The sequence below is a fragment of the Chlorocebus sabaeus genome, chromosome 7 (genome assembly GCF_047675955.1).
Source record: "Chlorocebus sabaeus isolate Y175 chromosome 7, mChlSab1.0.hap1, whole genome shotgun sequence".
NCBI lineage: Eukaryota > Metazoa > Chordata > Mammalia > Primates > Cercopithecidae > Chlorocebus > Chlorocebus sabaeus.
In genome coordinates, this window is record NC_132910.1 from 90403929 (window position 1) to 90424559 (window position 20631).

The window sequence follows — 20631 nt, forward strand, 5'->3', positions numbered from 1 at the left end:
GAGCCATGGCTCCCAGCCTCAGCTTAGTATTTGACGGAAGATTCCTGTGGCAGATTTGTTTTTCTTTTTTTCTTTTTAGATGAAATTTTGCTCTTGTTACCCAGGCTAGAGTGCAGTGGTGTGATCTTGGCTCACTGTCACCTCCACCTCCTGGGTTCAAGCGATTCTCCTGCCTTAGCCTCCTGATGAGCTGGAATTATAGGCGCCCGCCACCACGCCTGGCTGATTGTTGTATTTTTAGTAGAGATGTGGTTTCACCATGTTGGCCAGGCTGGTCTCGAACTCGCAAACTCAGGTGATCCACCTTGGCCTTGGCCTCCCAAAGTTCTAGGGTTACAGGCACGTGCCACTACACCTGGCTAAGTTTTGTATTTTTAGTAGAGGCGGGGTTTTGCCATGTTGGCCAGACTGGTTTTGAACTCCTGACCTCAAGTGATTTGCCCGCCTTAGCCTCCCTAAGTGCTGGGATTACAGGCATGAGCCACCGTGTCCAACTCCTGTGGTAGATTTCTGAAGCCTCTTCTGTATATAGTTCTCTCTAGCACCCTACCCCATAAATTCCAGGCGTCCCAGCAGTTTCTAATTCTCGTATCTACTCAGGTCAGTGAGACTGCTAAGCTCTGTTTAGGTCTCCCACCCACACACCCACACCTCTTACACCTATTCTGCAGTCTGGAAGATGCTTCTAGACAGAAATAGGGATTTTCTTGGAATTTACCCTGCTTATCTTCTGAAACCATAGTCCTGTATTGGCTTTTGTCCAACAGCTGAAAACCAGCTATTTTATGTTACTTTCCAGTTTTATAGTTGCCAGGAACTTCATCTAGTGTCAGTTATTCTTATACATTTGGGAGCAGAAGTCTCAGAGGGTATGGTGCCAGAATTTAGCATATGCGACTTTATTATCTGTTAGAACCATTCAGTCGCTTTTATTTTTTTGAGAAAGGTCTTACTGTGTTGCCCAGGCTATGGTACAGCAACCTTGTCCTCCCAGATTCGAGCAATCCTCCCACCTCAGCCTCCCCAGTAGCTGAGACTACAGGGGTGTGCCACCAGGCCCAGCTAAGTTTTGTATTTTTTGTAGAGACAGGGTTTCACTATGTTTCCCAGGTTTGTCTGGAACTCCTGCTCAAGCAATCTGCCCACCTCCACCTCCCAAAGTGCTACAATTACAGGCATCAGCCCAGCCCAGTCTGTTTTAATTATATCCTGGTTTGCTTCTTTGCTTCATTGTTTCTATAGCACAGTGTTAATATTTTAAATGTTAATTCCTGGTGAAAAACAATATCCTGTATTATTATTCTAGTATTTTTGAAACTATTACGTTAGATTTTGAACTAAAATATGCAGGTGTTATAGGTAGGAGGACAAATAGATAATCTGGCATTCCTTCCATAGCAAGGGAAATCCTTATTCACAGTTTTGAAGTTTCAAGAACTCCCCAAACACAAGAGTTTCAGATGAGGGAATGTAGACCTGTATTCTGTTCAATACAATGATTCTTCTGTGGAGAGCTGAAAATGTCTGTCTACTGTCATTTTATAAAACCTGTTTTAAGTGAATTGAATGTAAAACATATGTTGAAAGTATACCGTATGTAGTATTTTGCATTTCACTTTCCCTAAATAAAAGTAAAGTAAGTTCCCTAACCTAAAAAGTTAGTTTAGGGCTGGGCGCAGTGGCTCACGCCTGTCATCCCAGCACTTTGGGAGGCCGAGGTAGGGGAGTTCAATATCACCAGAGGTTGGGAGTTCAAGACCAGCCTGGCCAACATCCAAATTGGATATTTTTTGTTACTTCTTCCTTTCTATTCTCATTTGTATTAAGTGACCTATTATAGAATTAGTGCATTTGGTGAAAAAAATTGAGATCTATTTACTTAAATGCATGTTGGTTATTGTTGAGGAGAAATGAATTATTAGTTATTTGGAGGGGCATGCCATTCTGAATTATTTTTACAGCTCACGTTGACAGGAGATAATTGAAATATAGCTCACGTTGACAGGAGATAATTGAAATAATGGCATTGAATATAATTTCAATAAGGACATAGCTGAATTTCATTAATTGAGAACATAATCGTTAGGGTCTAAAATTTAGTTACTATTCTAAGTATGATAAAGTAAAAAGCTAAGTGCTATAATATAAATATATCTCATTCAAAGAGAGGATCTTTAGTTTTTCATTTTCATATCCGTTATTTGGAGGGGATTATCTAGTTTAATTTTGTGTGTTCACTTCTCACTTTATTTTTGACATTTTTATTGTCCATTTGATTATAAGACTGAGTAAACAATGTAACAGTTGAATTTGGTGATTAGAAGATCTTTTAAAAGATAAAAATTTAGGCATTAATTACCTTTATGTTAACATTTAATGTAATTTCTGTATGTGATGGAAAGAGCTTTTAACCAGGAGTCAGAGAGCCTAAATTATAGTCTTAAATTTTGTCACTAGCTAGGTATGTAATGTGGGGTGAGTTACTTGTTTTCTAAATTTTAGCCTCTACAATAAGGTTTAAACCTTTTGTGCTTATAGGATTATCATGCTGATTAAATGTTATCGAGAAGTCTCTGAAAAACATACCATAAACAAATAAAGATATTTCCAGTCACACCACCAAAAATACCAACTGGAATCCTGAATATTTTAAAAATCGGCTATGCAAAATAAAGTTACATTGTGCGTGTCAAGTAAGAATATCAATTTTATTTATTTTTTAAGAGACAGTGTATTGTTCTGTGGCTCAGATTGGAGTGCAGTGTTGCCATCACGGCTCACTGCAGCCTTAGACTCCTGGGCTCAAACCGTCCTCCCACCTCAGCTTCATGAGTAGCGGGGACTACAGGCATGCCACCATGCCCACTTAATTTTTTAATTTTTTTGTAGAGACAGTGGGTCTCAAACTCCAGCCTGAAGCGATCCTCTCACCTCAGCCTCCCAAAGTATTGGGATTACAGGTGTGAGCCACCATGCCCAGCCATTGTCTGTTTTTATATGCCAGTTTGAATTATATTTGTATAGGTTCACATTTGTATTGTAGAATAGTAAACTATTCCATAAGTTTTGGGTGAAAACTTTCTTGTTAAAATCAGAATGTTTAATAGCAGTTGCAATGAGATTATGGGTTGATTTTCTTTTTTCTTTTTTTTAAAGCTTTCTACTGTGGCTGTTACTTGTGTTAGCAGTTTTACTTTTTTTGTAAAATGTTCTAGGCACTAGATTAGGGAAGTAGTTATAATGGTTAGGTGTTATGGTTGTGTATTTGTATCGTCTGGTTTCAAATTCTTTTTCCATCACTTAATAGCAGTGTGACCTTGGCCAAATTATATAACCTCCTGGACCTCAGTTATCTAATGTAAAATGAAGATAGTAAGACTACCCGCTTCATATCATTGTTAAGATTAAATAAATTTTCCCTGTGAAACACTTAGCACAGTGCCTGGGACTCAGTAAATGCTCATTAAGTATTAGCTGTTGTTATTGCTAAGTGTTTTACATGTCTTTTTCTCATGATTGCTCTGTATGATCTAAGGATTCTTTTTGATACTCAGCAAAGTACCAAATAAGATTATAGAATTAAAGTCTAGAGTCACTGTTTAAAACCAGAGCTATTTGATTCCAAAGGCGGCCCTTTTCACTACTTCGTTAACTCCTCAAAGTAAATTTTTCAGTTCATAATGTTTCTCTTATATAAACATTACCTTGGAATGTAATGCTAGGATCATGACACAGTGATGATACTTTATCAATTGTATACTTTTAATGGATGAGACCTAGATTTCCTTTTATATCATATTTACTGTATTAGTTTTGGTAATTTAAGCCTTTGGCGTAAAGGCAATTAATACAAAGTCAATTAAAAGAGATTTTTACTTAGTCTCTTTTAGTTAAAAGAGACTATAAGTTAGTACTTTTAATTTAGGTATGTCATTAATTTTGGGTGTCCTTTTTGTCGTTTTAATTTTTTTTTATCAGTTACTAATCTTTTTTCCTTTCTTTGAGACAGTGTCTCTCTCTGTCTTGCCCAGGCTGGGGTGCAGTGGTGTGACCATAGTTTACTGCAGCCTCAACCTCCTAGGCTCAAGGAATCCTCCTCCTGCCTCAGCCTCCTGAGTAGTTGGACCTAAAGGCACATACCACCATGCCTAGCTAATTTTTTCATTTTTTTGTAGAGACAGGGTCTCACTATGTTATGCAGGCTGGTCTTGAACTCCTGGGCTCAAGCAATCCTCCTGCCTTGGCCTTCCAAAGTGTTGGGATGACAGATATGAGTCACCGTGCCAGGCCAGTAAATATTTGTTTGTTTGTTTGTTTGAGACAGAGTCTCGCTCTGTCACCCAGGCTGGAGTACAGTGGTGCAGTTTCAGCTCACCATAACCTCCGCCTCCTGGGTTCAAGTGATTCTCATGCCTCAGCCTCCCAAATAGCTGGTAGTACAGGTGTGCGTCACCACGCCTAGCTAATTTAAAATATTTTCAGTAGAGACAGGGTTTCGCCATGTTGGCCAGGTTGGTCTTGAACTCTTGACCTCAGATGATCTGCCTCCCAAAGTGCTGGAATTACAGACGTGAGCCACTGCACCCGGCCTGACCAGTAAATCTTATTCTCATTCTTTTTCATATCTTATGGCAAGTATTTGTTTCTGTTTCTGTTGGGTGTACACCTAGGTTAGAAGGATTGGATCAGATAATATGTGTATTTGTTTTTGTTTTGTTTTGTTTTGTTTTGTTTTGTTTTGTTTTGTTTGAGACAGAGTCTTGCTCTGTTGCTCAGGCTGGAGTACAGTGGTGTGAACACGGCTCACTGCAGCTTTACCTCCCTGGCTCAAGCAGTCCTCCTGCCCCACCCTCCTGAGTAGCTGGGACTACATACAGGTGCTTATTACCATGCCTGGCTGTTTTATTTTTTGTAGAGATGAGATCTCACTCTGTTGCCTGAGCTGGTCTCAAACTCCTCTGCTCAAGTGATCTCCTACCTTGGCCTCCCAAAGTGCTAGGATTATAGGCATGGGAGAATAAACACCTGGCTGTTTACTAGTTTTGTTAGATAACTGCTAAACAGTATTTTTTAAAATTTGGGCTTATTGAGTTAATACGGTTTATGCTATAAAAGTCCGTCTGCCATACTGTTTTGCAAAGTGGTCATACCAATTTTTTTAACCCTATCAGCGATATATGAGTTCACAGTTGCTTTGCAATTTCTCCAACCGTTGATATTGTCTAATTTAATGACATAGCATTTTTTAAATGTAATTAAAACCTTTTAATGTGTTTATTGCCCATTAAAGACATCCTTTCTTGGGTGTGTTTGTTTAAGACTCTTGCTAGTTGGGTTTTCTGCCTTACTGTTACTGATATTTATGAATTTTAAAGATATTTTCTGGATATAAGATGTTTGTTGGACATATATATTCATTGTAAATACATTTTTCCTGACTTCTCTTTTTTCGGACTCTTTATGTTGGACGTTTAGAACTTTCCGTTTAAGGGATCTTACCTACTTCAACTAATGGAAGATATATTTCTGTGTTTTCTTCTAGAAGCTTTTTTTTTTTTTTGAAACAGAATCTCGCATTATTGCCCAGACTAGAGTACAGTGGCACAATCTCAGCTCACTGTAACCTCTGCCTCCCGGGTTTAAGAAATTCTCCTGCCTCAGTCTCCCTAGTAGCTAGAATTACAGGCGTGCACCACCACACCCCACTAATTTTGTATTTTTAGTAGAGACACAGTTTCGCCATGTTGGCCAGGCTGGTCTTGAACTCCTGACCTCAGGTGATCCACCCGTCTCAGCTTCCCAAAGTTCTAGGATTACAGGTGTTCTAGAAGCTTTTTCATTTTAACCTACACATTTAGATCTGCAGTGTTTTTAGATTTTTTTTTATTGTGAAGAAAGGTCACTGTAGTTCCACTAATTATTTTTTTCTACATTATCTTTTCTCTCTCTCTAATTGAGGTGGTTTCTGTTGCTATGTCTGTCTTCTACTGATTTTTTTTCTTCCGAAGTGTCATAAAATCTGCTTTACTCTTATCTGGGAAAGGTTTCATTTTTAAAAAATTAAATTTAAAATTTTATTTTATTAGTTTTTTCAGATAGTCTCGCTGTGTTGCCCATGCTGAGTACAGTGGCACAATCTTGGCTCACTGCAATCTCCACCTCCCAGGTTCAAGCAGTTCTCCTGCCTCAGCCTCCCAAGTAGCTGAGATTACAGGTGTCTGCCACCACGCCTGGCTAACTTTTGTATTTTTAGTAGAGACAGAGGTTTCACCATGTTGGCCAGACTGTTCTCGAACTCCTCACCTCAAGTGATCTGCCTGCCATGGCCTCCCAAAGTGCTGGGATTATAGGCGTGAGCTACCACACCCGGTTGGTTTCATGTTAAATTCTGTATTTTCTTTTTTCCTTTTCTTTGTTTTTTTTCTTTTTCTGTTTTTTGAGATGGAGTCTCGCTCTGTCGCCAGGCTGGAGTACAGTGGTGTGATCTCAGCTCACTGCAACCTCTGCCCCCCGGGTTCAAACAATTCTCCTGCCTCAGCCTCCCAAGTAGCTGGGACTACAGGCGCGTACCACCAAGCCCAGCTAATTTTTGTATTTTTAGTAGAGATGGCGTTTCACCAGGTTGGCCAGGATGGTCTCGATCTCTTGACCTTGTGATCCACCTGCCTTAGCCTCCCAAAGTAAGCCACCGCGCCCAGCCTTCAACTTTTTTTTTTTTTTCCCCCTTCAGACAGAGTCTTACTCTGTTGCCCAGGCTGGGGTGTAGTGGTACAATCTTGACTCACTGAAACCTCCACCTCCCAGGTTCAAGCAATTATCCTGCCTCAGCCTCCCAAGTAGCTGGGATTATAGGTGCATACCGCCATGCCTGGCTAATTTTTGTTTGTTTGTTTGTTTTTTGTATTTTTAGTAGAGATGGGGTTTTGCCAATGTTGGCCAGGCTGGTCTCGAACTCCTGGTCTCAAGTGATCTGCCCATCTTGGCCTTCTAAAGTGCTGGGATTACAGGCATGAGCCACTGTGCACAGCCTTAATACTGTATTTTCATCTTTATAAATTCTATTTGTTTTTTAAAATATATTTTCCTCTTCATTTGTTTATCCATTGCTTAAATTTTGAGCACATTTATAATAGTTGTTTTAACTTCTTTATCATAATTCCATCACATTTTAATTTCTCCTGATTATGGATCATGTTTTCCTGCTCTTAGCTGTCTAGATATTTTCTATTGGATGTTATACATTATAGGTTTTATATTATTTTACTAAATTTAACTGTCTTTGAAGAGTGGTGTTGGACTTTGTTGTGGCGCACAGTAAAGATGCTTGTCTGTCAACCTGATTTTTTTAAGGGTTTGTTAGGGTGGGTCTAGAGTAATACTCTAGGGCTAGTGTTTGTCTACTCTTAAGGAATGACGTTTTTGCAGTATTTGCTGAATTCTACAGCTGTTCGTTGACACTCCATTCTGGCAAGTTGGAACTCTCACTACCTTGTGGGCCATGAGAATTGTTAAACTTAATGAGTCCTGATCATTCTTTGTCTGGCCTTGTTATATTTCACCCTCCATATGCAAAACTTAGTGTACTCAACAGTTTTCAACAACAGACACATGGGGACCTTCTATAGATTTTTGGATCTCTTTCTCAGGGTAGTTCCATCTCTTGCAGAGTACCTCAGCCTCATTGAACATCAGTCTTTGTTTCTTAACTCTGTGGACTCCTGTAGTTTGCTTAGGATCCTTCCTCCTGTGCTGTGATATAGAAAGTGCCTCCAGGTATAAAGTGATGGCATTTCTAGAGCTCATCATGTTTGTTTCCCTTTCTCTTGGTTCACAGTCTTCCGCCACCTGGTAGCACCACCTGTTGAACCTGTTATTTCATATATTTTGTCCCGTTTTGTTTATGATGAAAGAACAAGTTGAGCTTCACTTACTTCATCATGCCAAAAGTGAAAGTCACCTAACTACATTTTTATAAATGTAAAATTTCAGAAAGCTGATGGTTTTATGAGCAGTGACACTTAACCCCCTTCTTTATAGGTATATAGTTTTCATAAACAGCAAGAAGTTAATAACATTCCTTTTAATTATGTTAGTCTTTACATCATAGCTTCCTTTAGTGCTTTCTTATTGTAAGAAAAACAAGTTACTTTTAGGCTTTCTGCTAAGTAAATGGGAACACTAAATTTAGCTACTTAGTATTACTATGTTTCTTTGGCTACATATGGTGAATGACAGCTCTCAAGTAACTGCTTCTGCTTTCTCCTCCTCTTGTCCCTAAAATCACTGTGCCTGCTGAATGCATAGTTGATTGTGGGAGACAAAGAAAAATATTCAACCAGTTAGGAAGCTATTGCTGAGAAACTGGGTCTGATGGGACCTACTAGAGGACAGAAGTATAAGGGAAGGAGAAGCACCAAAGATGATTAGTTTTTTTTTTTTTGCATAATCATCTAGTTGATTGAGTTGAAGCGGGGGCATCAACTCTATCTTCAGGATGGTGAAGACTTGGTGCAGAATACATTTTGGGCAAGAAAATCAGTTGTATTTGGATATATTAGGTTTCAGATGCAAAACAACAGCATTGGAAGGCTGAGGCAGGAGGATTGCTTGAGCCTGTGATTGACCCACTGCACTCCAGTCTGGGCCAGAGTGAGATCCTGTCTCAAAGCAACAACAAAGTGGAGATGATGGGTATATAGGTGGTTGTAAAACAACTCTAGTTTGCCTTAGTGTGAACTTAATTAATTGATTTCTTGATACTAAAATGTAAATTTTTACATTTTTATTTTTCTGTTTCTACACATTTTCTGCCATGCTTTTTGCCATCACTTGCATTTTTCCTTCCCAGATTTTAAATATATTGCCTCAAAAATTATGAGCAAAATTTTTAAAATTTACGTCAATGTGTTCTGGCACAAATTGTATGTTTTAGATGCACATTTTTTTTTTCTGTAACAAATACAATGCTTTAAAAATAAATTTTCATGTGAAAGCATATGTTGATGTCTAAAAGTCAACTAGCACTAAAAGATATATGATGAAACAAATAATGTTCTCTATTTTCTCCCATCCACTTGGTTTCCCACTCCAGAATCAAGCAACTTCAGTTCTTTATTTTGTCTGGTATTTGCCTTCTTGTTGCTTAGTAATATATCACTATTTCTTCTTGATACATAGCTTTTAAATATTTGTTGACCTCTGGTTTTTGAAAATGAGGACTCAGAACTTACTCATTCACACATTTGCCCACTTTGATTTTCCTCGTTCCTCAACATAATTATATCATGAGTTTTTTTTTTTTTTTTTCCTTTTTTTTGTTTTGAGACAGAATCTGGCCCTGTTGCCCAGGCTGGAGTGTGGTGGCATGATCTTGGCTCACTTCAACCTCCGCCTCCCAGGTTCCAGTGATTCTCCTGCCTCAGCCTCCTGAGCAGCTGGGATTACAGACACCTGCATGCCATCATGCCTGGCTAATTTTTTTTTTTTTTTTTTTTTTTTGTATTTTTAGTAGAGATGGAGTTTCACCATGTTGGCCAGGCTGGTCTCGAACTCTTGACCTTAAGTGATCGCGCCTCGGCCTCCCAAAGTGCTGGGATTACAAGCATGATCTTCTGCGCCCAGCCATATCACAAGTTTTTTATAAACTAGTACAGAGTGTTTGCATTTTTATAACTATGCATGTATTATTCAGTATTGAGCCAAATTTATACTAAATCCAAGTCTTATACAAGCTTTTGTTTTTTGTGGAGTTAATACCTATTATTTAGGCAGTTGCCTGGTTTTCTGTAGACCTGTTGCTCATGTTCTGCAAGTGTGCCTGTATTTCTGTCATGAGCTTACGATTAACATTTTCCATATTAGCAAGCACACTAGTTCAATTTTTGCTCTTGCTGGAAACCTATTCCATAGCAGGTTTTGACTTCTGCTCCAATCTGGAGTGGCTACTCTCTAGTTCTTTTTTCTGTATTAGATTCCCTATTTAATTACTAAGTCCTATAGTGCTTTTTTTTTTTTTGGAGATATGGTCTCACACTATCATCTAGGCTGGAATGCAATAGCGTGATCTTAGTTCACTGACAACCTCTGCCTCCCGGGTTCAAATGATTCTCCTGCCTCAGCCTCCTGAGTAGCGAGGATTACAGGCGCCCGCCACCATGCCCAGCTAATTTTTGTATTTTTAATAGAGATGGGGTTTCACCATATTGGCCTGGCTGGTCTCGAACTCCTGACCTCGTGATCTGCCCGCCTCGGCCTCTCAGAGTGCTGGGATTATATATGTGAGCCACCACGCCCGGCCCTCCGTAGTGCCTTTTTAAAAATTTATCTTCTTTTAATGGCTTCTTAAGGAAGAATATGTGGACACAAAAGTTTAGCTTTTTGCAAAGCTTTGAAATGTCATTTTGCTCTTATACGGTCTTGGTATTTTGGTTTGTTTGGGTTTTTTTTTTTTTTTTTTTTTTTTTTGAGACAGAGTCTCACTCTGTTGCCCAGGCTGGAGTGTGGTGGCACGATCTCCGCTCACTGCAACCTCTGCCTCCTGGGTTTAAATGATTTTCCTGCCTCAGTCTCTGGAGTAGCTGGGATTACAGGTAGCGCCACCAGGCCTGGCTAATTTTTGTATTTTTAGTAGAGACAGGGTTTCACCATGTTGGCCAGCCTGGTCTCGAACTCCTGACCTCATATGATCTGCCCCCCTCGGCCTCCCAAAGTGCTGGGATTACAGGTATGAGCCACCATGCCTAGCCTCTTATATAGTCTTTATGTATGGGAGCAAAATGACATTTTGCGAGGTTGGTTCCAGGATCTCCCTTGGGTACCAAAATCCAGGGATGCTCAAGTCCTTGATATACAGTGGCATAGTATTTGCATATAACCTATGCACATCCTCTTGTATACTGTAAATTATCTCTAGGTTATTTATAATACCTAATACAATGTAAATACTGTGTAAATAGTTGTTATACTGTATTGCTTACAAGAAAAAAGTGTACTTTTGTATAGACGCAGTTTTTTTGTTTTTTGTTTTTCTAAATACTTTCTATCTGTAGTTAGCAGACTCCACAGATGTAGAACCCATGGATATGGGGGCTGACTGTACTTGATTGATGACTTGGCTGGGTATAGAATTATAAGTTGAAACTTAATTTTCACTCTGAATTTTGAAGGCTGTATATTTGTCTTCTAGATTTCAACAGTATTTCATTTTTACTTTGGAATAAGAGTGCACTGCCATTCTGATTATAGATCTTTTTTATGTGACTTGTTTTTTTTCCCTTTCTGGAAGTTTTTAAGGACCTTTTTTTTTTATTTTCAGGCTTTGAGATTTCACTGTGATATGTTACAGTCTGGGTATTTTTTCCATGTATTTTGCATGGACATTTTTGGCCCTTTCAGCTTGAAAGCTTCAGTAAAAAGAAAATATTCTTCAGTAAAAATAAAATGTTCTTTAGAAAACTAGCTGGGCATAGTGGCTCATGCCTATTATCCCAGCCCCTGGGGAGGCCGAGGCAGGAGGATTGCTTGAGTGACTCCCAAAATCGCTTGAGAATCTTGGAGTTTGAGACCAACCTAGGCAACATAGTGAGTCCCTGTCTCTACAAAAAATAAAAATATTAGCCAGGTGTGGTGGCATGTGCCTTTAGTCCTAGCTACTTGGAAGGCTGAGATAGAAGTATTCCTTGAGCCCAGGTGGATAAGGCCGCTGTGAGCTATGATCATGCCACTGTGCCCTGCCTGGGTGACAGAGTGAGTCTCAGTCTTTAAAAAAAAAAAAAATTCTATACCATTTATTTTTCTATTCTCTTTCTGCATTACTCAGTTGTTGGACTTTACTAATCTGTATTCTGTTCGTTTGTCTTTATTTTACTTCCTGTATTTGAACCTTTTGTATTTTTTATTGGCATTGTTCCGAGATTTAGAAGCATATGGAAATAGCATTCTGTTTTTTTTAAACAGAGTAGAGAAATTTAGTGTTTAATTTAATGTTGTTTGCATTCCTTGCTAAACTTAAATATTTTTTGTTTGTTTTGACAGAGGTGTTATGAACACAAACAGTATAGAAATGGATTGAAATTCTGTAAACAAATACTTTCTAATCCCAAATTTGCAGAGCATGGAGGTAAGTGCAAGTAGATAAAGCTTTACTACATACCTGTCTGGCTTCTCTTAGTGGATTGTATTCTTCCCAGCTGCCTTAACTGTTTTCCAGAGAGAACAGACCCTCTCATCTTTGACTTCTGTGAGAAGGTGAAATACTGAATTTTGAATTTAATATCAAGAAAATGATAACACATTCTACTTGAGTTCTGATTTATTCTTAGTTTGAATATTAGCTCTGTAGGAAAAGAGAAATAACTTAATAGGATAGAATGCCAAAATTTACTTTAGAACTTTGGTTGAGCTGGATAAATTTTATGCTTTATGATAAGCTTATTCAGAAAGTGACCATTTGGTCCTTTGCTCATGAACTATCATATTTTTAATTTATGCTTTTCAGTTTTTCAAGACCTAGTTATGTTTAAGACATGATTTGTATATTGTAATGTTCTGAAAGTGTACAGGCTTTTGCTTGTGTGAAGGTAGATTGTTGGATGGTGAGATATTTGTAGAGCAAGGGGAGAGTGTGTGGCTAAACTTGAGAGGAGGCAAAGGAAAAATAAGTTTTCGCAGGTCTCATTTGTACAGTTAAGAAACATGGCTTTTCAGTAACTATTGATAATATACTCTTAGTATTGAAGATCAGGAGGAGAGTAATAATTCTCCATTAGATTCCTTGCTTTTTTTTGGCCTGTGTTTATAATAATTCTCACTTTCTTTCACTGCATTTCACTTTATACTTTCTTTTACTGTAATTGTTTGGAGACGGAAAACAATGGAGATAAAAGTATCTAAATTTATCTCTCTGCTGGGTGCTGTGGCTCCCTCTTATGATCCCAACACTTTGGGAGACTGAGGCAAGAGGATTGCTTGAGGCCAGAAATTCAAGATCAGCCTGGGCAACATAGTGGGACCCTGTCTTTATTATGACAAAACATATATTTAAAAAAACACAAATAAATAGAAATAAATTTCTCTCTCTCTTTTTCCATATTAAAAATTATTTATTTTTGCTGACCAGCTGAGCATTACGTTGTTTGATATCATTTCTAAAGTAGGCATACTGATAATGTGTCAATATAGAAAAGTATCAGATTTCATTATTTCTGAAATGCAGTTTTCCCTACATTATTTCACTGTTTTTCTCTTCTTTTTTTTTTTTTGAGATGGAGTTTCGTTCTGTTGTCCGGGCTGGAGGGCAGTGGTGCAATCTCAGCTCACTGCAACCTCCACCTCCTGGGTTCAAGCAATTCCCCTACCTCAGCCTCTCAAGTCGCTGGGATTATAGGCGTGTGCCACCATGCCGGGCTGATTTTTGTATTTTTAGTAGAGATGAGATCTCACCGTGTTGGCCAGGCTGGTCTCAAACTCCTGACCTCAGGTGATCCACCCACCTCGGCCTCCCAAAGTGCTGGAATTACAATGAGCCACTGCGCCCAGCCTGTTTTTCCGTTTCTGAAATGTGATTCTCCAACTCCCTACCCTGCCACTGTAATATATCTGAAATCAGGTTGCATATAAATTGTCATAATTTCATTGAAAGTTTTGTTGTTTGTTTTTGAGACGGAATCTCACTCTGTTGCCCAGGCTAGAGTGCAATGGGGCAATTTTGGCTCACTGCAACCTCTGCCTCCTGAGTTCAAGCAATTCTTGTGCCTCAGCCTCCCAACTAGCCGGGATAACAGGTGCCCGCCACCACACTTGGCTAATTTTTGTATTTTTAGTAGAGGTGGGGTTTCACCATGTTGGCCAGGCTGGTCTGGAACTCCTGACCTCAAGTGATCTGCCCACCTTGGCCTCCCAAAGTCTTGAGATTACAGGTGTGAGGCACTGCACCTGGCCGAAAGTATTTTTAAACAGTACATATTGATTCTTCCTCAGGATTATATCTTTAATCCTTATCCTTTATACCTAATGAATTTCTCTCTAAAGTCTAAATTTTAGTCTAAAAGTTAGGCAAATCAATCAAATAAATTAAAAAGTTAGGCAAATAATATTTTCACTCGCTTTAGGCTTCATAGGATACATATAGAATTAGAATTTATTTTTCCTCTTTTCTGAAAACTTAATATTTCTTTTAACTCTTTTAATCTTTTGGTTGCTAATGACAGATTTCTGACATCTTTTTCTTGTATATTTAATAGTAATCTCAATCATTTTAAAATAAATTTAGGAAAATAAAAAATGTAGGAAATTTATGTGTATTTTTTTAATCACTGAAGAATGAATTTAACCGGTATATAACCTAGGTTCACAGAAATAAAGTATGTTTTCAAGATAAAGTTTTTATATTTTAATGAAGTAGATATATAAGGTTATCCCATGGAATTCCCCTGAAGAATGAATTACTAGATTATCTTTCTAGTCAAATAGCATGTATTTTGTATCTTTTATCTAAAAAAAAAAAAAAAAAAAAAAGGAGAGTCTCTTTCCGATAATAGAGTCTGGAAATCTGTATTTACTTGGATTGCCAATTTTTAAAAATGTTTTAAATGTGCAAGAAAGTGGAAAGTATCTTGGTAATCTTGAAATTTTTAGTTCTTAAGGCAATGTAGCATTTGTTTTTGAGATTATGTTTTGTTATTTTAATATTTAATTTTTTTTAATGTTCCTTTTCTTTTTTGTTTTTAAAAAATAGAAACCCTGGCTATGAAAGGATTAACATTGAACTGTTTGGGGAAAAAGGAAGAAGCTTATGAATTGGTTCGTAGAGGTTTGAGAAATGACTTGAAGAGTCATGTGTGTATCCTTTTTGAGATATATTTAAGGTTTGAGTGGGGTGTTTTGAGCTAAGGCAGCAATTTGAGAGTCAAAGTTTTAGATCTCTCTTATTGTGCAATTACAGAGGAAATTATTCTTTTTTAAATAGGGTAACAGCAAGCAACTGCCTTCATTCAGGGAACATTTTTATATACCTAACCATGTTTTAACATTCTGTTTTCTCACAGATAAATGGGACTTGCCTTAAAAATATCTATGAAAGCTTTTCTCACTCTTAAAAAGGGGGCATTGCTAAGGTCTTGAATATTTGTGTGGCACTCCCCTACCCCATTTGTTGAAAGCTCATCACCAATGTGATAGTGGTAAGTGGTGGGTCTCAAAAAGAAAAAGGATATAAAATAAGGAATATTAGAGTGGCATTATAATACCCTGGTTTAGAGCACAAGCTTTTGGAGTATAGGCTTAGAATGTGCCTCACTTAGGTTCAAAACCCATTTCAGCTTCTTTCTGTGTGATCTTAGGGCTCAGTTTCTTCATGTGTAAAATGGGGTAATCATATTTACCTCACTGTGTTGGTTTAAAGATTTAATGATGAGATATATAACATAGCCACTGATAATGCTAAGTACCATATTGGATAAATATTTTATTAACGGAGAGTAAGAGCAAATAGAAATATCTGAAGGAGGATAGAGAAAATATTGTGGGTTGCTATTTTTAAGATAGACTTTAGCAAATATTTCTGTACCTATTTTGTGGGCTGACACAATTTTAAGTGCTGAAATATTTAGCAGTTTTTCAGATGTTTACCAGGCCCTTGGCTTGGTACAGACAAAGAAAAGATAACAGATTTTGCTCTCAAAGAACTTATAGTCTGGTGAAGGAAGATACTGATTAGAAACATTTACAGAACATTTGGGAGTATTACATAAAATGTTGTGGTTTATTCAAATAGTTGTCATTAATCCAGTAAAGTGGAAGTATGTGAATTGAGAGTGACTAGAGGACTAGAAAGATAAGTAAAGGCTTAACTGTTAAGACTGTCGTAGATAGATGTCTTTTCATAATTTTTAATGATTGTATAGTGTTCTGCCAATGTCTTTTTATGATTTATTTGAGTTCCTCTTGATGGACATAATTTTCTTTAAATTTTTGGCGGTGTTAAACTCTGTGGGGATAGGATTTTTAGGAGGTGAAGATGAGAGTCAAGTTATGTGGCTGTTGTAACATTTAAGAGAAGTAAAGTCCTGAAATACAGGGTATTAGTGATAGAAATGGGAGGGAGTGGAAAGATAGGTAATGGGAGCTAGATTTTAATGGGTAGTGTTTCCTAGTTTATAAAACCATGATCCAAACAGCCGGGAGGATTTGATCCAGTTATACTTTGTCATTTATATTGCGGAAACCAAGATTATTTTTCAAATAAAATTTGTAATATTTTGACTTGCTTTAAAAACGCGTAATATTAAATATGTGTTTTTTATTCATGCCTGCCACCCTAAACATTCTGGGATTTTTTTTGTTTGTCTTTTTTTTTTTTTTTTTTTCAGATGGAGTTTTGATCTTGTCTTCCAGGCTGGAGTGCAATGGCACGATCTCAGCTCACTGCAACCTCTGCCTCCCAGGTTCAAGTGATTCTCCTGCTTCAGCCTCCCAAGTAGCTGGGATTAGAGGTGCACACCACCAAGCTGGCTAATTTTTGTATTTTTTAAGTAGAGACAGGGTTTCATCATATTGGCCAGGCTGGTGTCTTAAAGTCCTGACCTCAAGCCATCCACCCATCTTGGCCTTCCAAAGTGCTGGGATTACAGGTATGAGCCACCATGCCCAGCCAACATTCTGTGTTTTATTGACTCTGTTGAGGACCTCTGGCCTAAAAGTTGTTAGATTGAAGGTTGTTGTTTGTTTGTTTTTGAGATGGAGTTTCACTCTGTCACCCAGTCTGAAGTACAGTGGTGTGATCTCAGCTCACTGCAACCTCCACCTCCCGGGTTCAGGTAATACTCCTGCCTCAGCCTCCCGAGTAGCTGGGAATACAGGTGCATGTGACCATGCCTGGGTGTTTTTTGTATTTTTAGTATAGACGAGATTTTGCAATGTTGACCAGGCTGGTCTTGAACTTGTGACTTGAAGTGATGTGCCTACCACTGCCTCCCAAAGTACTTGGATTACAGATGTGAGCCACTGCACCTGGCCAGATTGAAGTTTGAGCTTGATCTCAGAAAGAAACATCATAAATTTCTGGAAAGGAAAGACTTCCTTTTTTGTTTTGAGTGTGTTTTAGAAAGATTATTTTGGGCCAGCCACAGTGACTCATGCCCGTAATCCCAGCACTTTGGGAGGCTGAGGCAAGGGGATCAGTTGAGGGTAGGAGTTCAAGACTAGCCTGGGCATCATAGTGAGACCTCGTCTCTATAGAAAATAAAAAATTAACTGCATATGGTGGTGGCATGTGCCTGTGGTCCTAGCTGCTCTGGAGGCTGGGGTAGAAGGATTGTTTGAGCCCAGGAGTTTGAGGCTACAGTGAGCTATGAGCATGCCACTGCACTCCAGCCTAGGTGATAGAGCAAGACCCTGTCTCTTTTAAAAAACATAATAATTGGGAGACCGGTGGATCACGAGATCAGGAGATTGAGACCATCTGGCCAACATGGTGAAACCCTGTCTCTACTAAAAATACAAAAATTAGCTGGGCGTGGTGGTGCATGCTTGTAATCCCAGCTACTTGGGAGGCTGAGGCAGGAGAATTGCTTGAACCCGGGAGGCAGAGGTTGCAGTGAGCTGAGATCATGCCACTGCACTCCATCCTGGTGACAGAGCAAGACTCCATCTCAAAAACAAACAAAAAACAACAACAAAAAAACTCACAACAAAACCCGGTTACTTTGGTAGGAGAATAAAAGAAGAGAGACTGAAGATAGGTGGATTGGGTAGCTGGTACAGTAATCAAGACCTAAAGTGAAAAAGGGCTGTATTTGGGAAGTGGAATATTTTCCTTCTTTATAGCAGTTTTTACAGCGTACTTTAATTTTGCTTATTTATCTGTCCTTTACTAGACTTTAAGATCTTTGAATATAGGAGGCTGTTTTGATGACCTACATCTTAGTTATTAAGAAGTTTTAGGCTGGGTGCAGGGGCTCATGCCTGTAATCCCGCACTTTGGGAGGCCAAGGCAGGTATTGCTTGAGCTCAGGAGTTTGAGACCATCTTCGGCAACATGGCGAGGTCCCATCTCTACCAAAAATACAAAAAATATCTGGCATGCTGGTGTGCGCCTATAGTCGCAGCTACTCAGGAGGCTGAGGTGGGAGGATCACTTGAGCGCAGGGAGTGGAGGTTGCAGTGAGCAAAGACCACACCACTGCACTCCAGACTGGGTGACAGAGCAAGACCTATCTCAAAAAAAGGAAAAGAAGTTTTAATAATTATGGTTAAATGAACGAATGTTTTTATTTTGTATGTGGCTGAGTTTTAGAAACTTTATATTACACTAAGGGTTGTCCTAAGGATCTTTTGGTTCAAGAAAATAAAATCTTCATGACTTTACATAATTATATTCCATGAAGACCCATTCCTTCTTTTTCCTTTTACTATTAATAATATAGTAACTGCTTACATATATATATTGACTTTGTGCTAGCCAGTGAGCAGTTTATATATGTTATCCCATTTAGTTGTCAGTAGTATGATTTGCTGCATAGACTATTTCTGTTTACATTTTAGTAATGAGGAAACTTAATGAGACTGATTTGTCCAAGGTTACAGAGCTGATAAGGCAGGCTAGACCTAATTTTCTCTGGCTCCAAAAGCTGTGCTCTTTTCCACTGTATTAAACTGCTTTATATCTTTGAAATCAATCTCCCCTTCTCCGTCCGCCTCCCTCTTTTTAAGCTTGTAATTTTATAAATGGCTGTAGTTCTCCAAGTTTCTTGGGAAGTCATTTGGAATAGTAATTTTTGACTTGTAGGTTATATCCTTAACTAAATTCTTTAGGTTGGCACGTTTATGGCCTTCTTCAGAGGTCAGACAAGAAGTATGATGAAGCCATTAAGTGTTACAGAAATGCACTAAAATGGGATAAAGACAATCTTCAAATCTTAAGGGACCTTTCCTTACTACAAATTCAGATGCGAGATCTTGAGGGTTATAGGGTAAGTAAAATGGACTTTTTAAAAAAAATTCTAAGGGGAAAATATGTACAACTTTGAGTACTTTCTGATACAGAAATTTTTTATTTCATTTTGAAGATAACTTAATTGAACTTTTTTCCCTCCTACCATAGTGGTTGTGTTTATGATTGGAATAATAAGATCTTTAAAAATAAATTATTTTATGGTGAGGCAGATTTGGCCTACTGTGTAGGATTGACTTAATTTGATACAAATTAACATCAGGCCGGGTGCGGTGGCTCACGCCTGTAATCCCAGCACTTTGGGAGGCTGAGGCGAGCGAATCACGAGGTCGGGAGATTGAGACCATTCTGGCTAACACGGTGAAACCCTGTCTCTACTAAAAATACAAAAAATTAGCCGGGCGTGGTGGCGGTCACCTGTAGTCCCAGCTACTCGGAAGGCTGAGGCAGGAGAATGGCATGAACCTAGGAGGCAGAGGTTGCAGTGAGCCAAGATCGTGCCACTGCACTCCAGCCTGGGTAACAGAGCGAAACTCTTGTCCAAAAAAAAAAAAAAAATTAACATCAGTACTCCTCAAACAAACAATGCTTTTGTCTGGTATTGACGTGTAACTCTTTAATATTTACTTGCCCCTCAATTTTTTTGTTTTGTTTTGAGACATTAGAGTCTTACTCTGTTGCCCAGGCTGGAGTGCACGATCTCTGCTCACTGCAGCTTCCACCTCCTGGGTTCAAGCGGTTCTCATGCCTCAGCCTCCTGAGTAGCTGAGACTACAGCCATGTGCCACCATGCCCAGCTCATTTTTTATATTCTAGTAGAGATGAGGTTTCACCATGTTGTTCAGGCTGGTCTCGAACTCCTGAGCTCAGGCAGTCCGCCCTGTCTCAGTCTCCCAAAGTGCTAGGATTACGGGCATGAGCCACCACACCTGGCAAAAGCAAATGTTTTGTTTCTTCTTTCTGCCTGCTCTGAGTCTAATATATTTTTGTAGATTCGGTTTTAACCCTTAAATTAGTGTTAGATCTATTTAGTTCCTCTTTCTTATTCTTTCCTTTTTATATGATAGTACCTGCTGAATTTTTCTCCAAATATATCTTAACTCTGTAGTTGGACACTTAATTTTTTTAAAAAATTTTGAATATTTTTCCTTTGTGCTGTTCTTTCCATCCTGTCTCTTTTCTTGGAGTAAGCAGATCAAGAAAAAAGAAGGATCTTAAGTTTGGTCTTAAGTTTTAAAAACTTAAATCTGGTCTTAAGTTTTAAAAATTTCTAAGATTAGCTTGGAGGCTTCGTTATGTTCTTAACAAATATTTCTTTGCCTCCATAAAGCTACACAATATGGATGTTTGAAGTATTTTCTATTATTGTTCCCATCATTGTGTTGTAAAATGCTTAGGGTTGTGGGATAAATTAATATGATCTTTCTCTTATTTTTTTGAGACGGAGTCTCGCTCTGTCGCCAGACTGGAGTGCAGTGGCGCATCTTGGCTCACTGCAGCCTCTGCCTCCCAGGTTCAAGTGATTCTCTTGCTTCAGCCTCCCGAGTAGCTGGGACCACAGGCGTGTGCCACTATGCCCAGCTAATTTTTGTATTTTTGATAGAGATGGGGTTTCACCATGTTGGCCAGGACGGTCTCGATCTCTTGACCTCGTGATCCGCCCTCCTTAGCCTCCCAAAGTG

General features: G+C 38.6%; 1 protein-coding gene across 4 annotated transcripts in view; it reads left to right on the forward strand.

The window, feature by feature from the left end:
* The window catches only part of NAA15 (N-alpha-acetyltransferase 15, NatA auxiliary subunit), a 90818-nt gene that overhangs the window by 22819 nt on the left and 47368 nt on the right, over positions 1–20631 (forward strand). For 3 of the 4 annotated variants that reach the window (XM_007999827.3, XM_007999828.3, XM_007999830.3), the window contains exons 2-4: positions 12034–12118; positions 14735–14839; positions 18811–18968. In XM_007999827.3, the coding sequence (XP_007998018.1) occupies positions 12034–12118; positions 14735–14839; positions 18811–18968 (348 nt within the window). Of the gene's footprint in view, positions 1–2663; positions 2683–12033; positions 12119–14734; positions 14840–18810; positions 18969–20631 lie in introns of those variants that run through there. The other variant, XM_073017640.1, reaches the window with a different exon arrangement.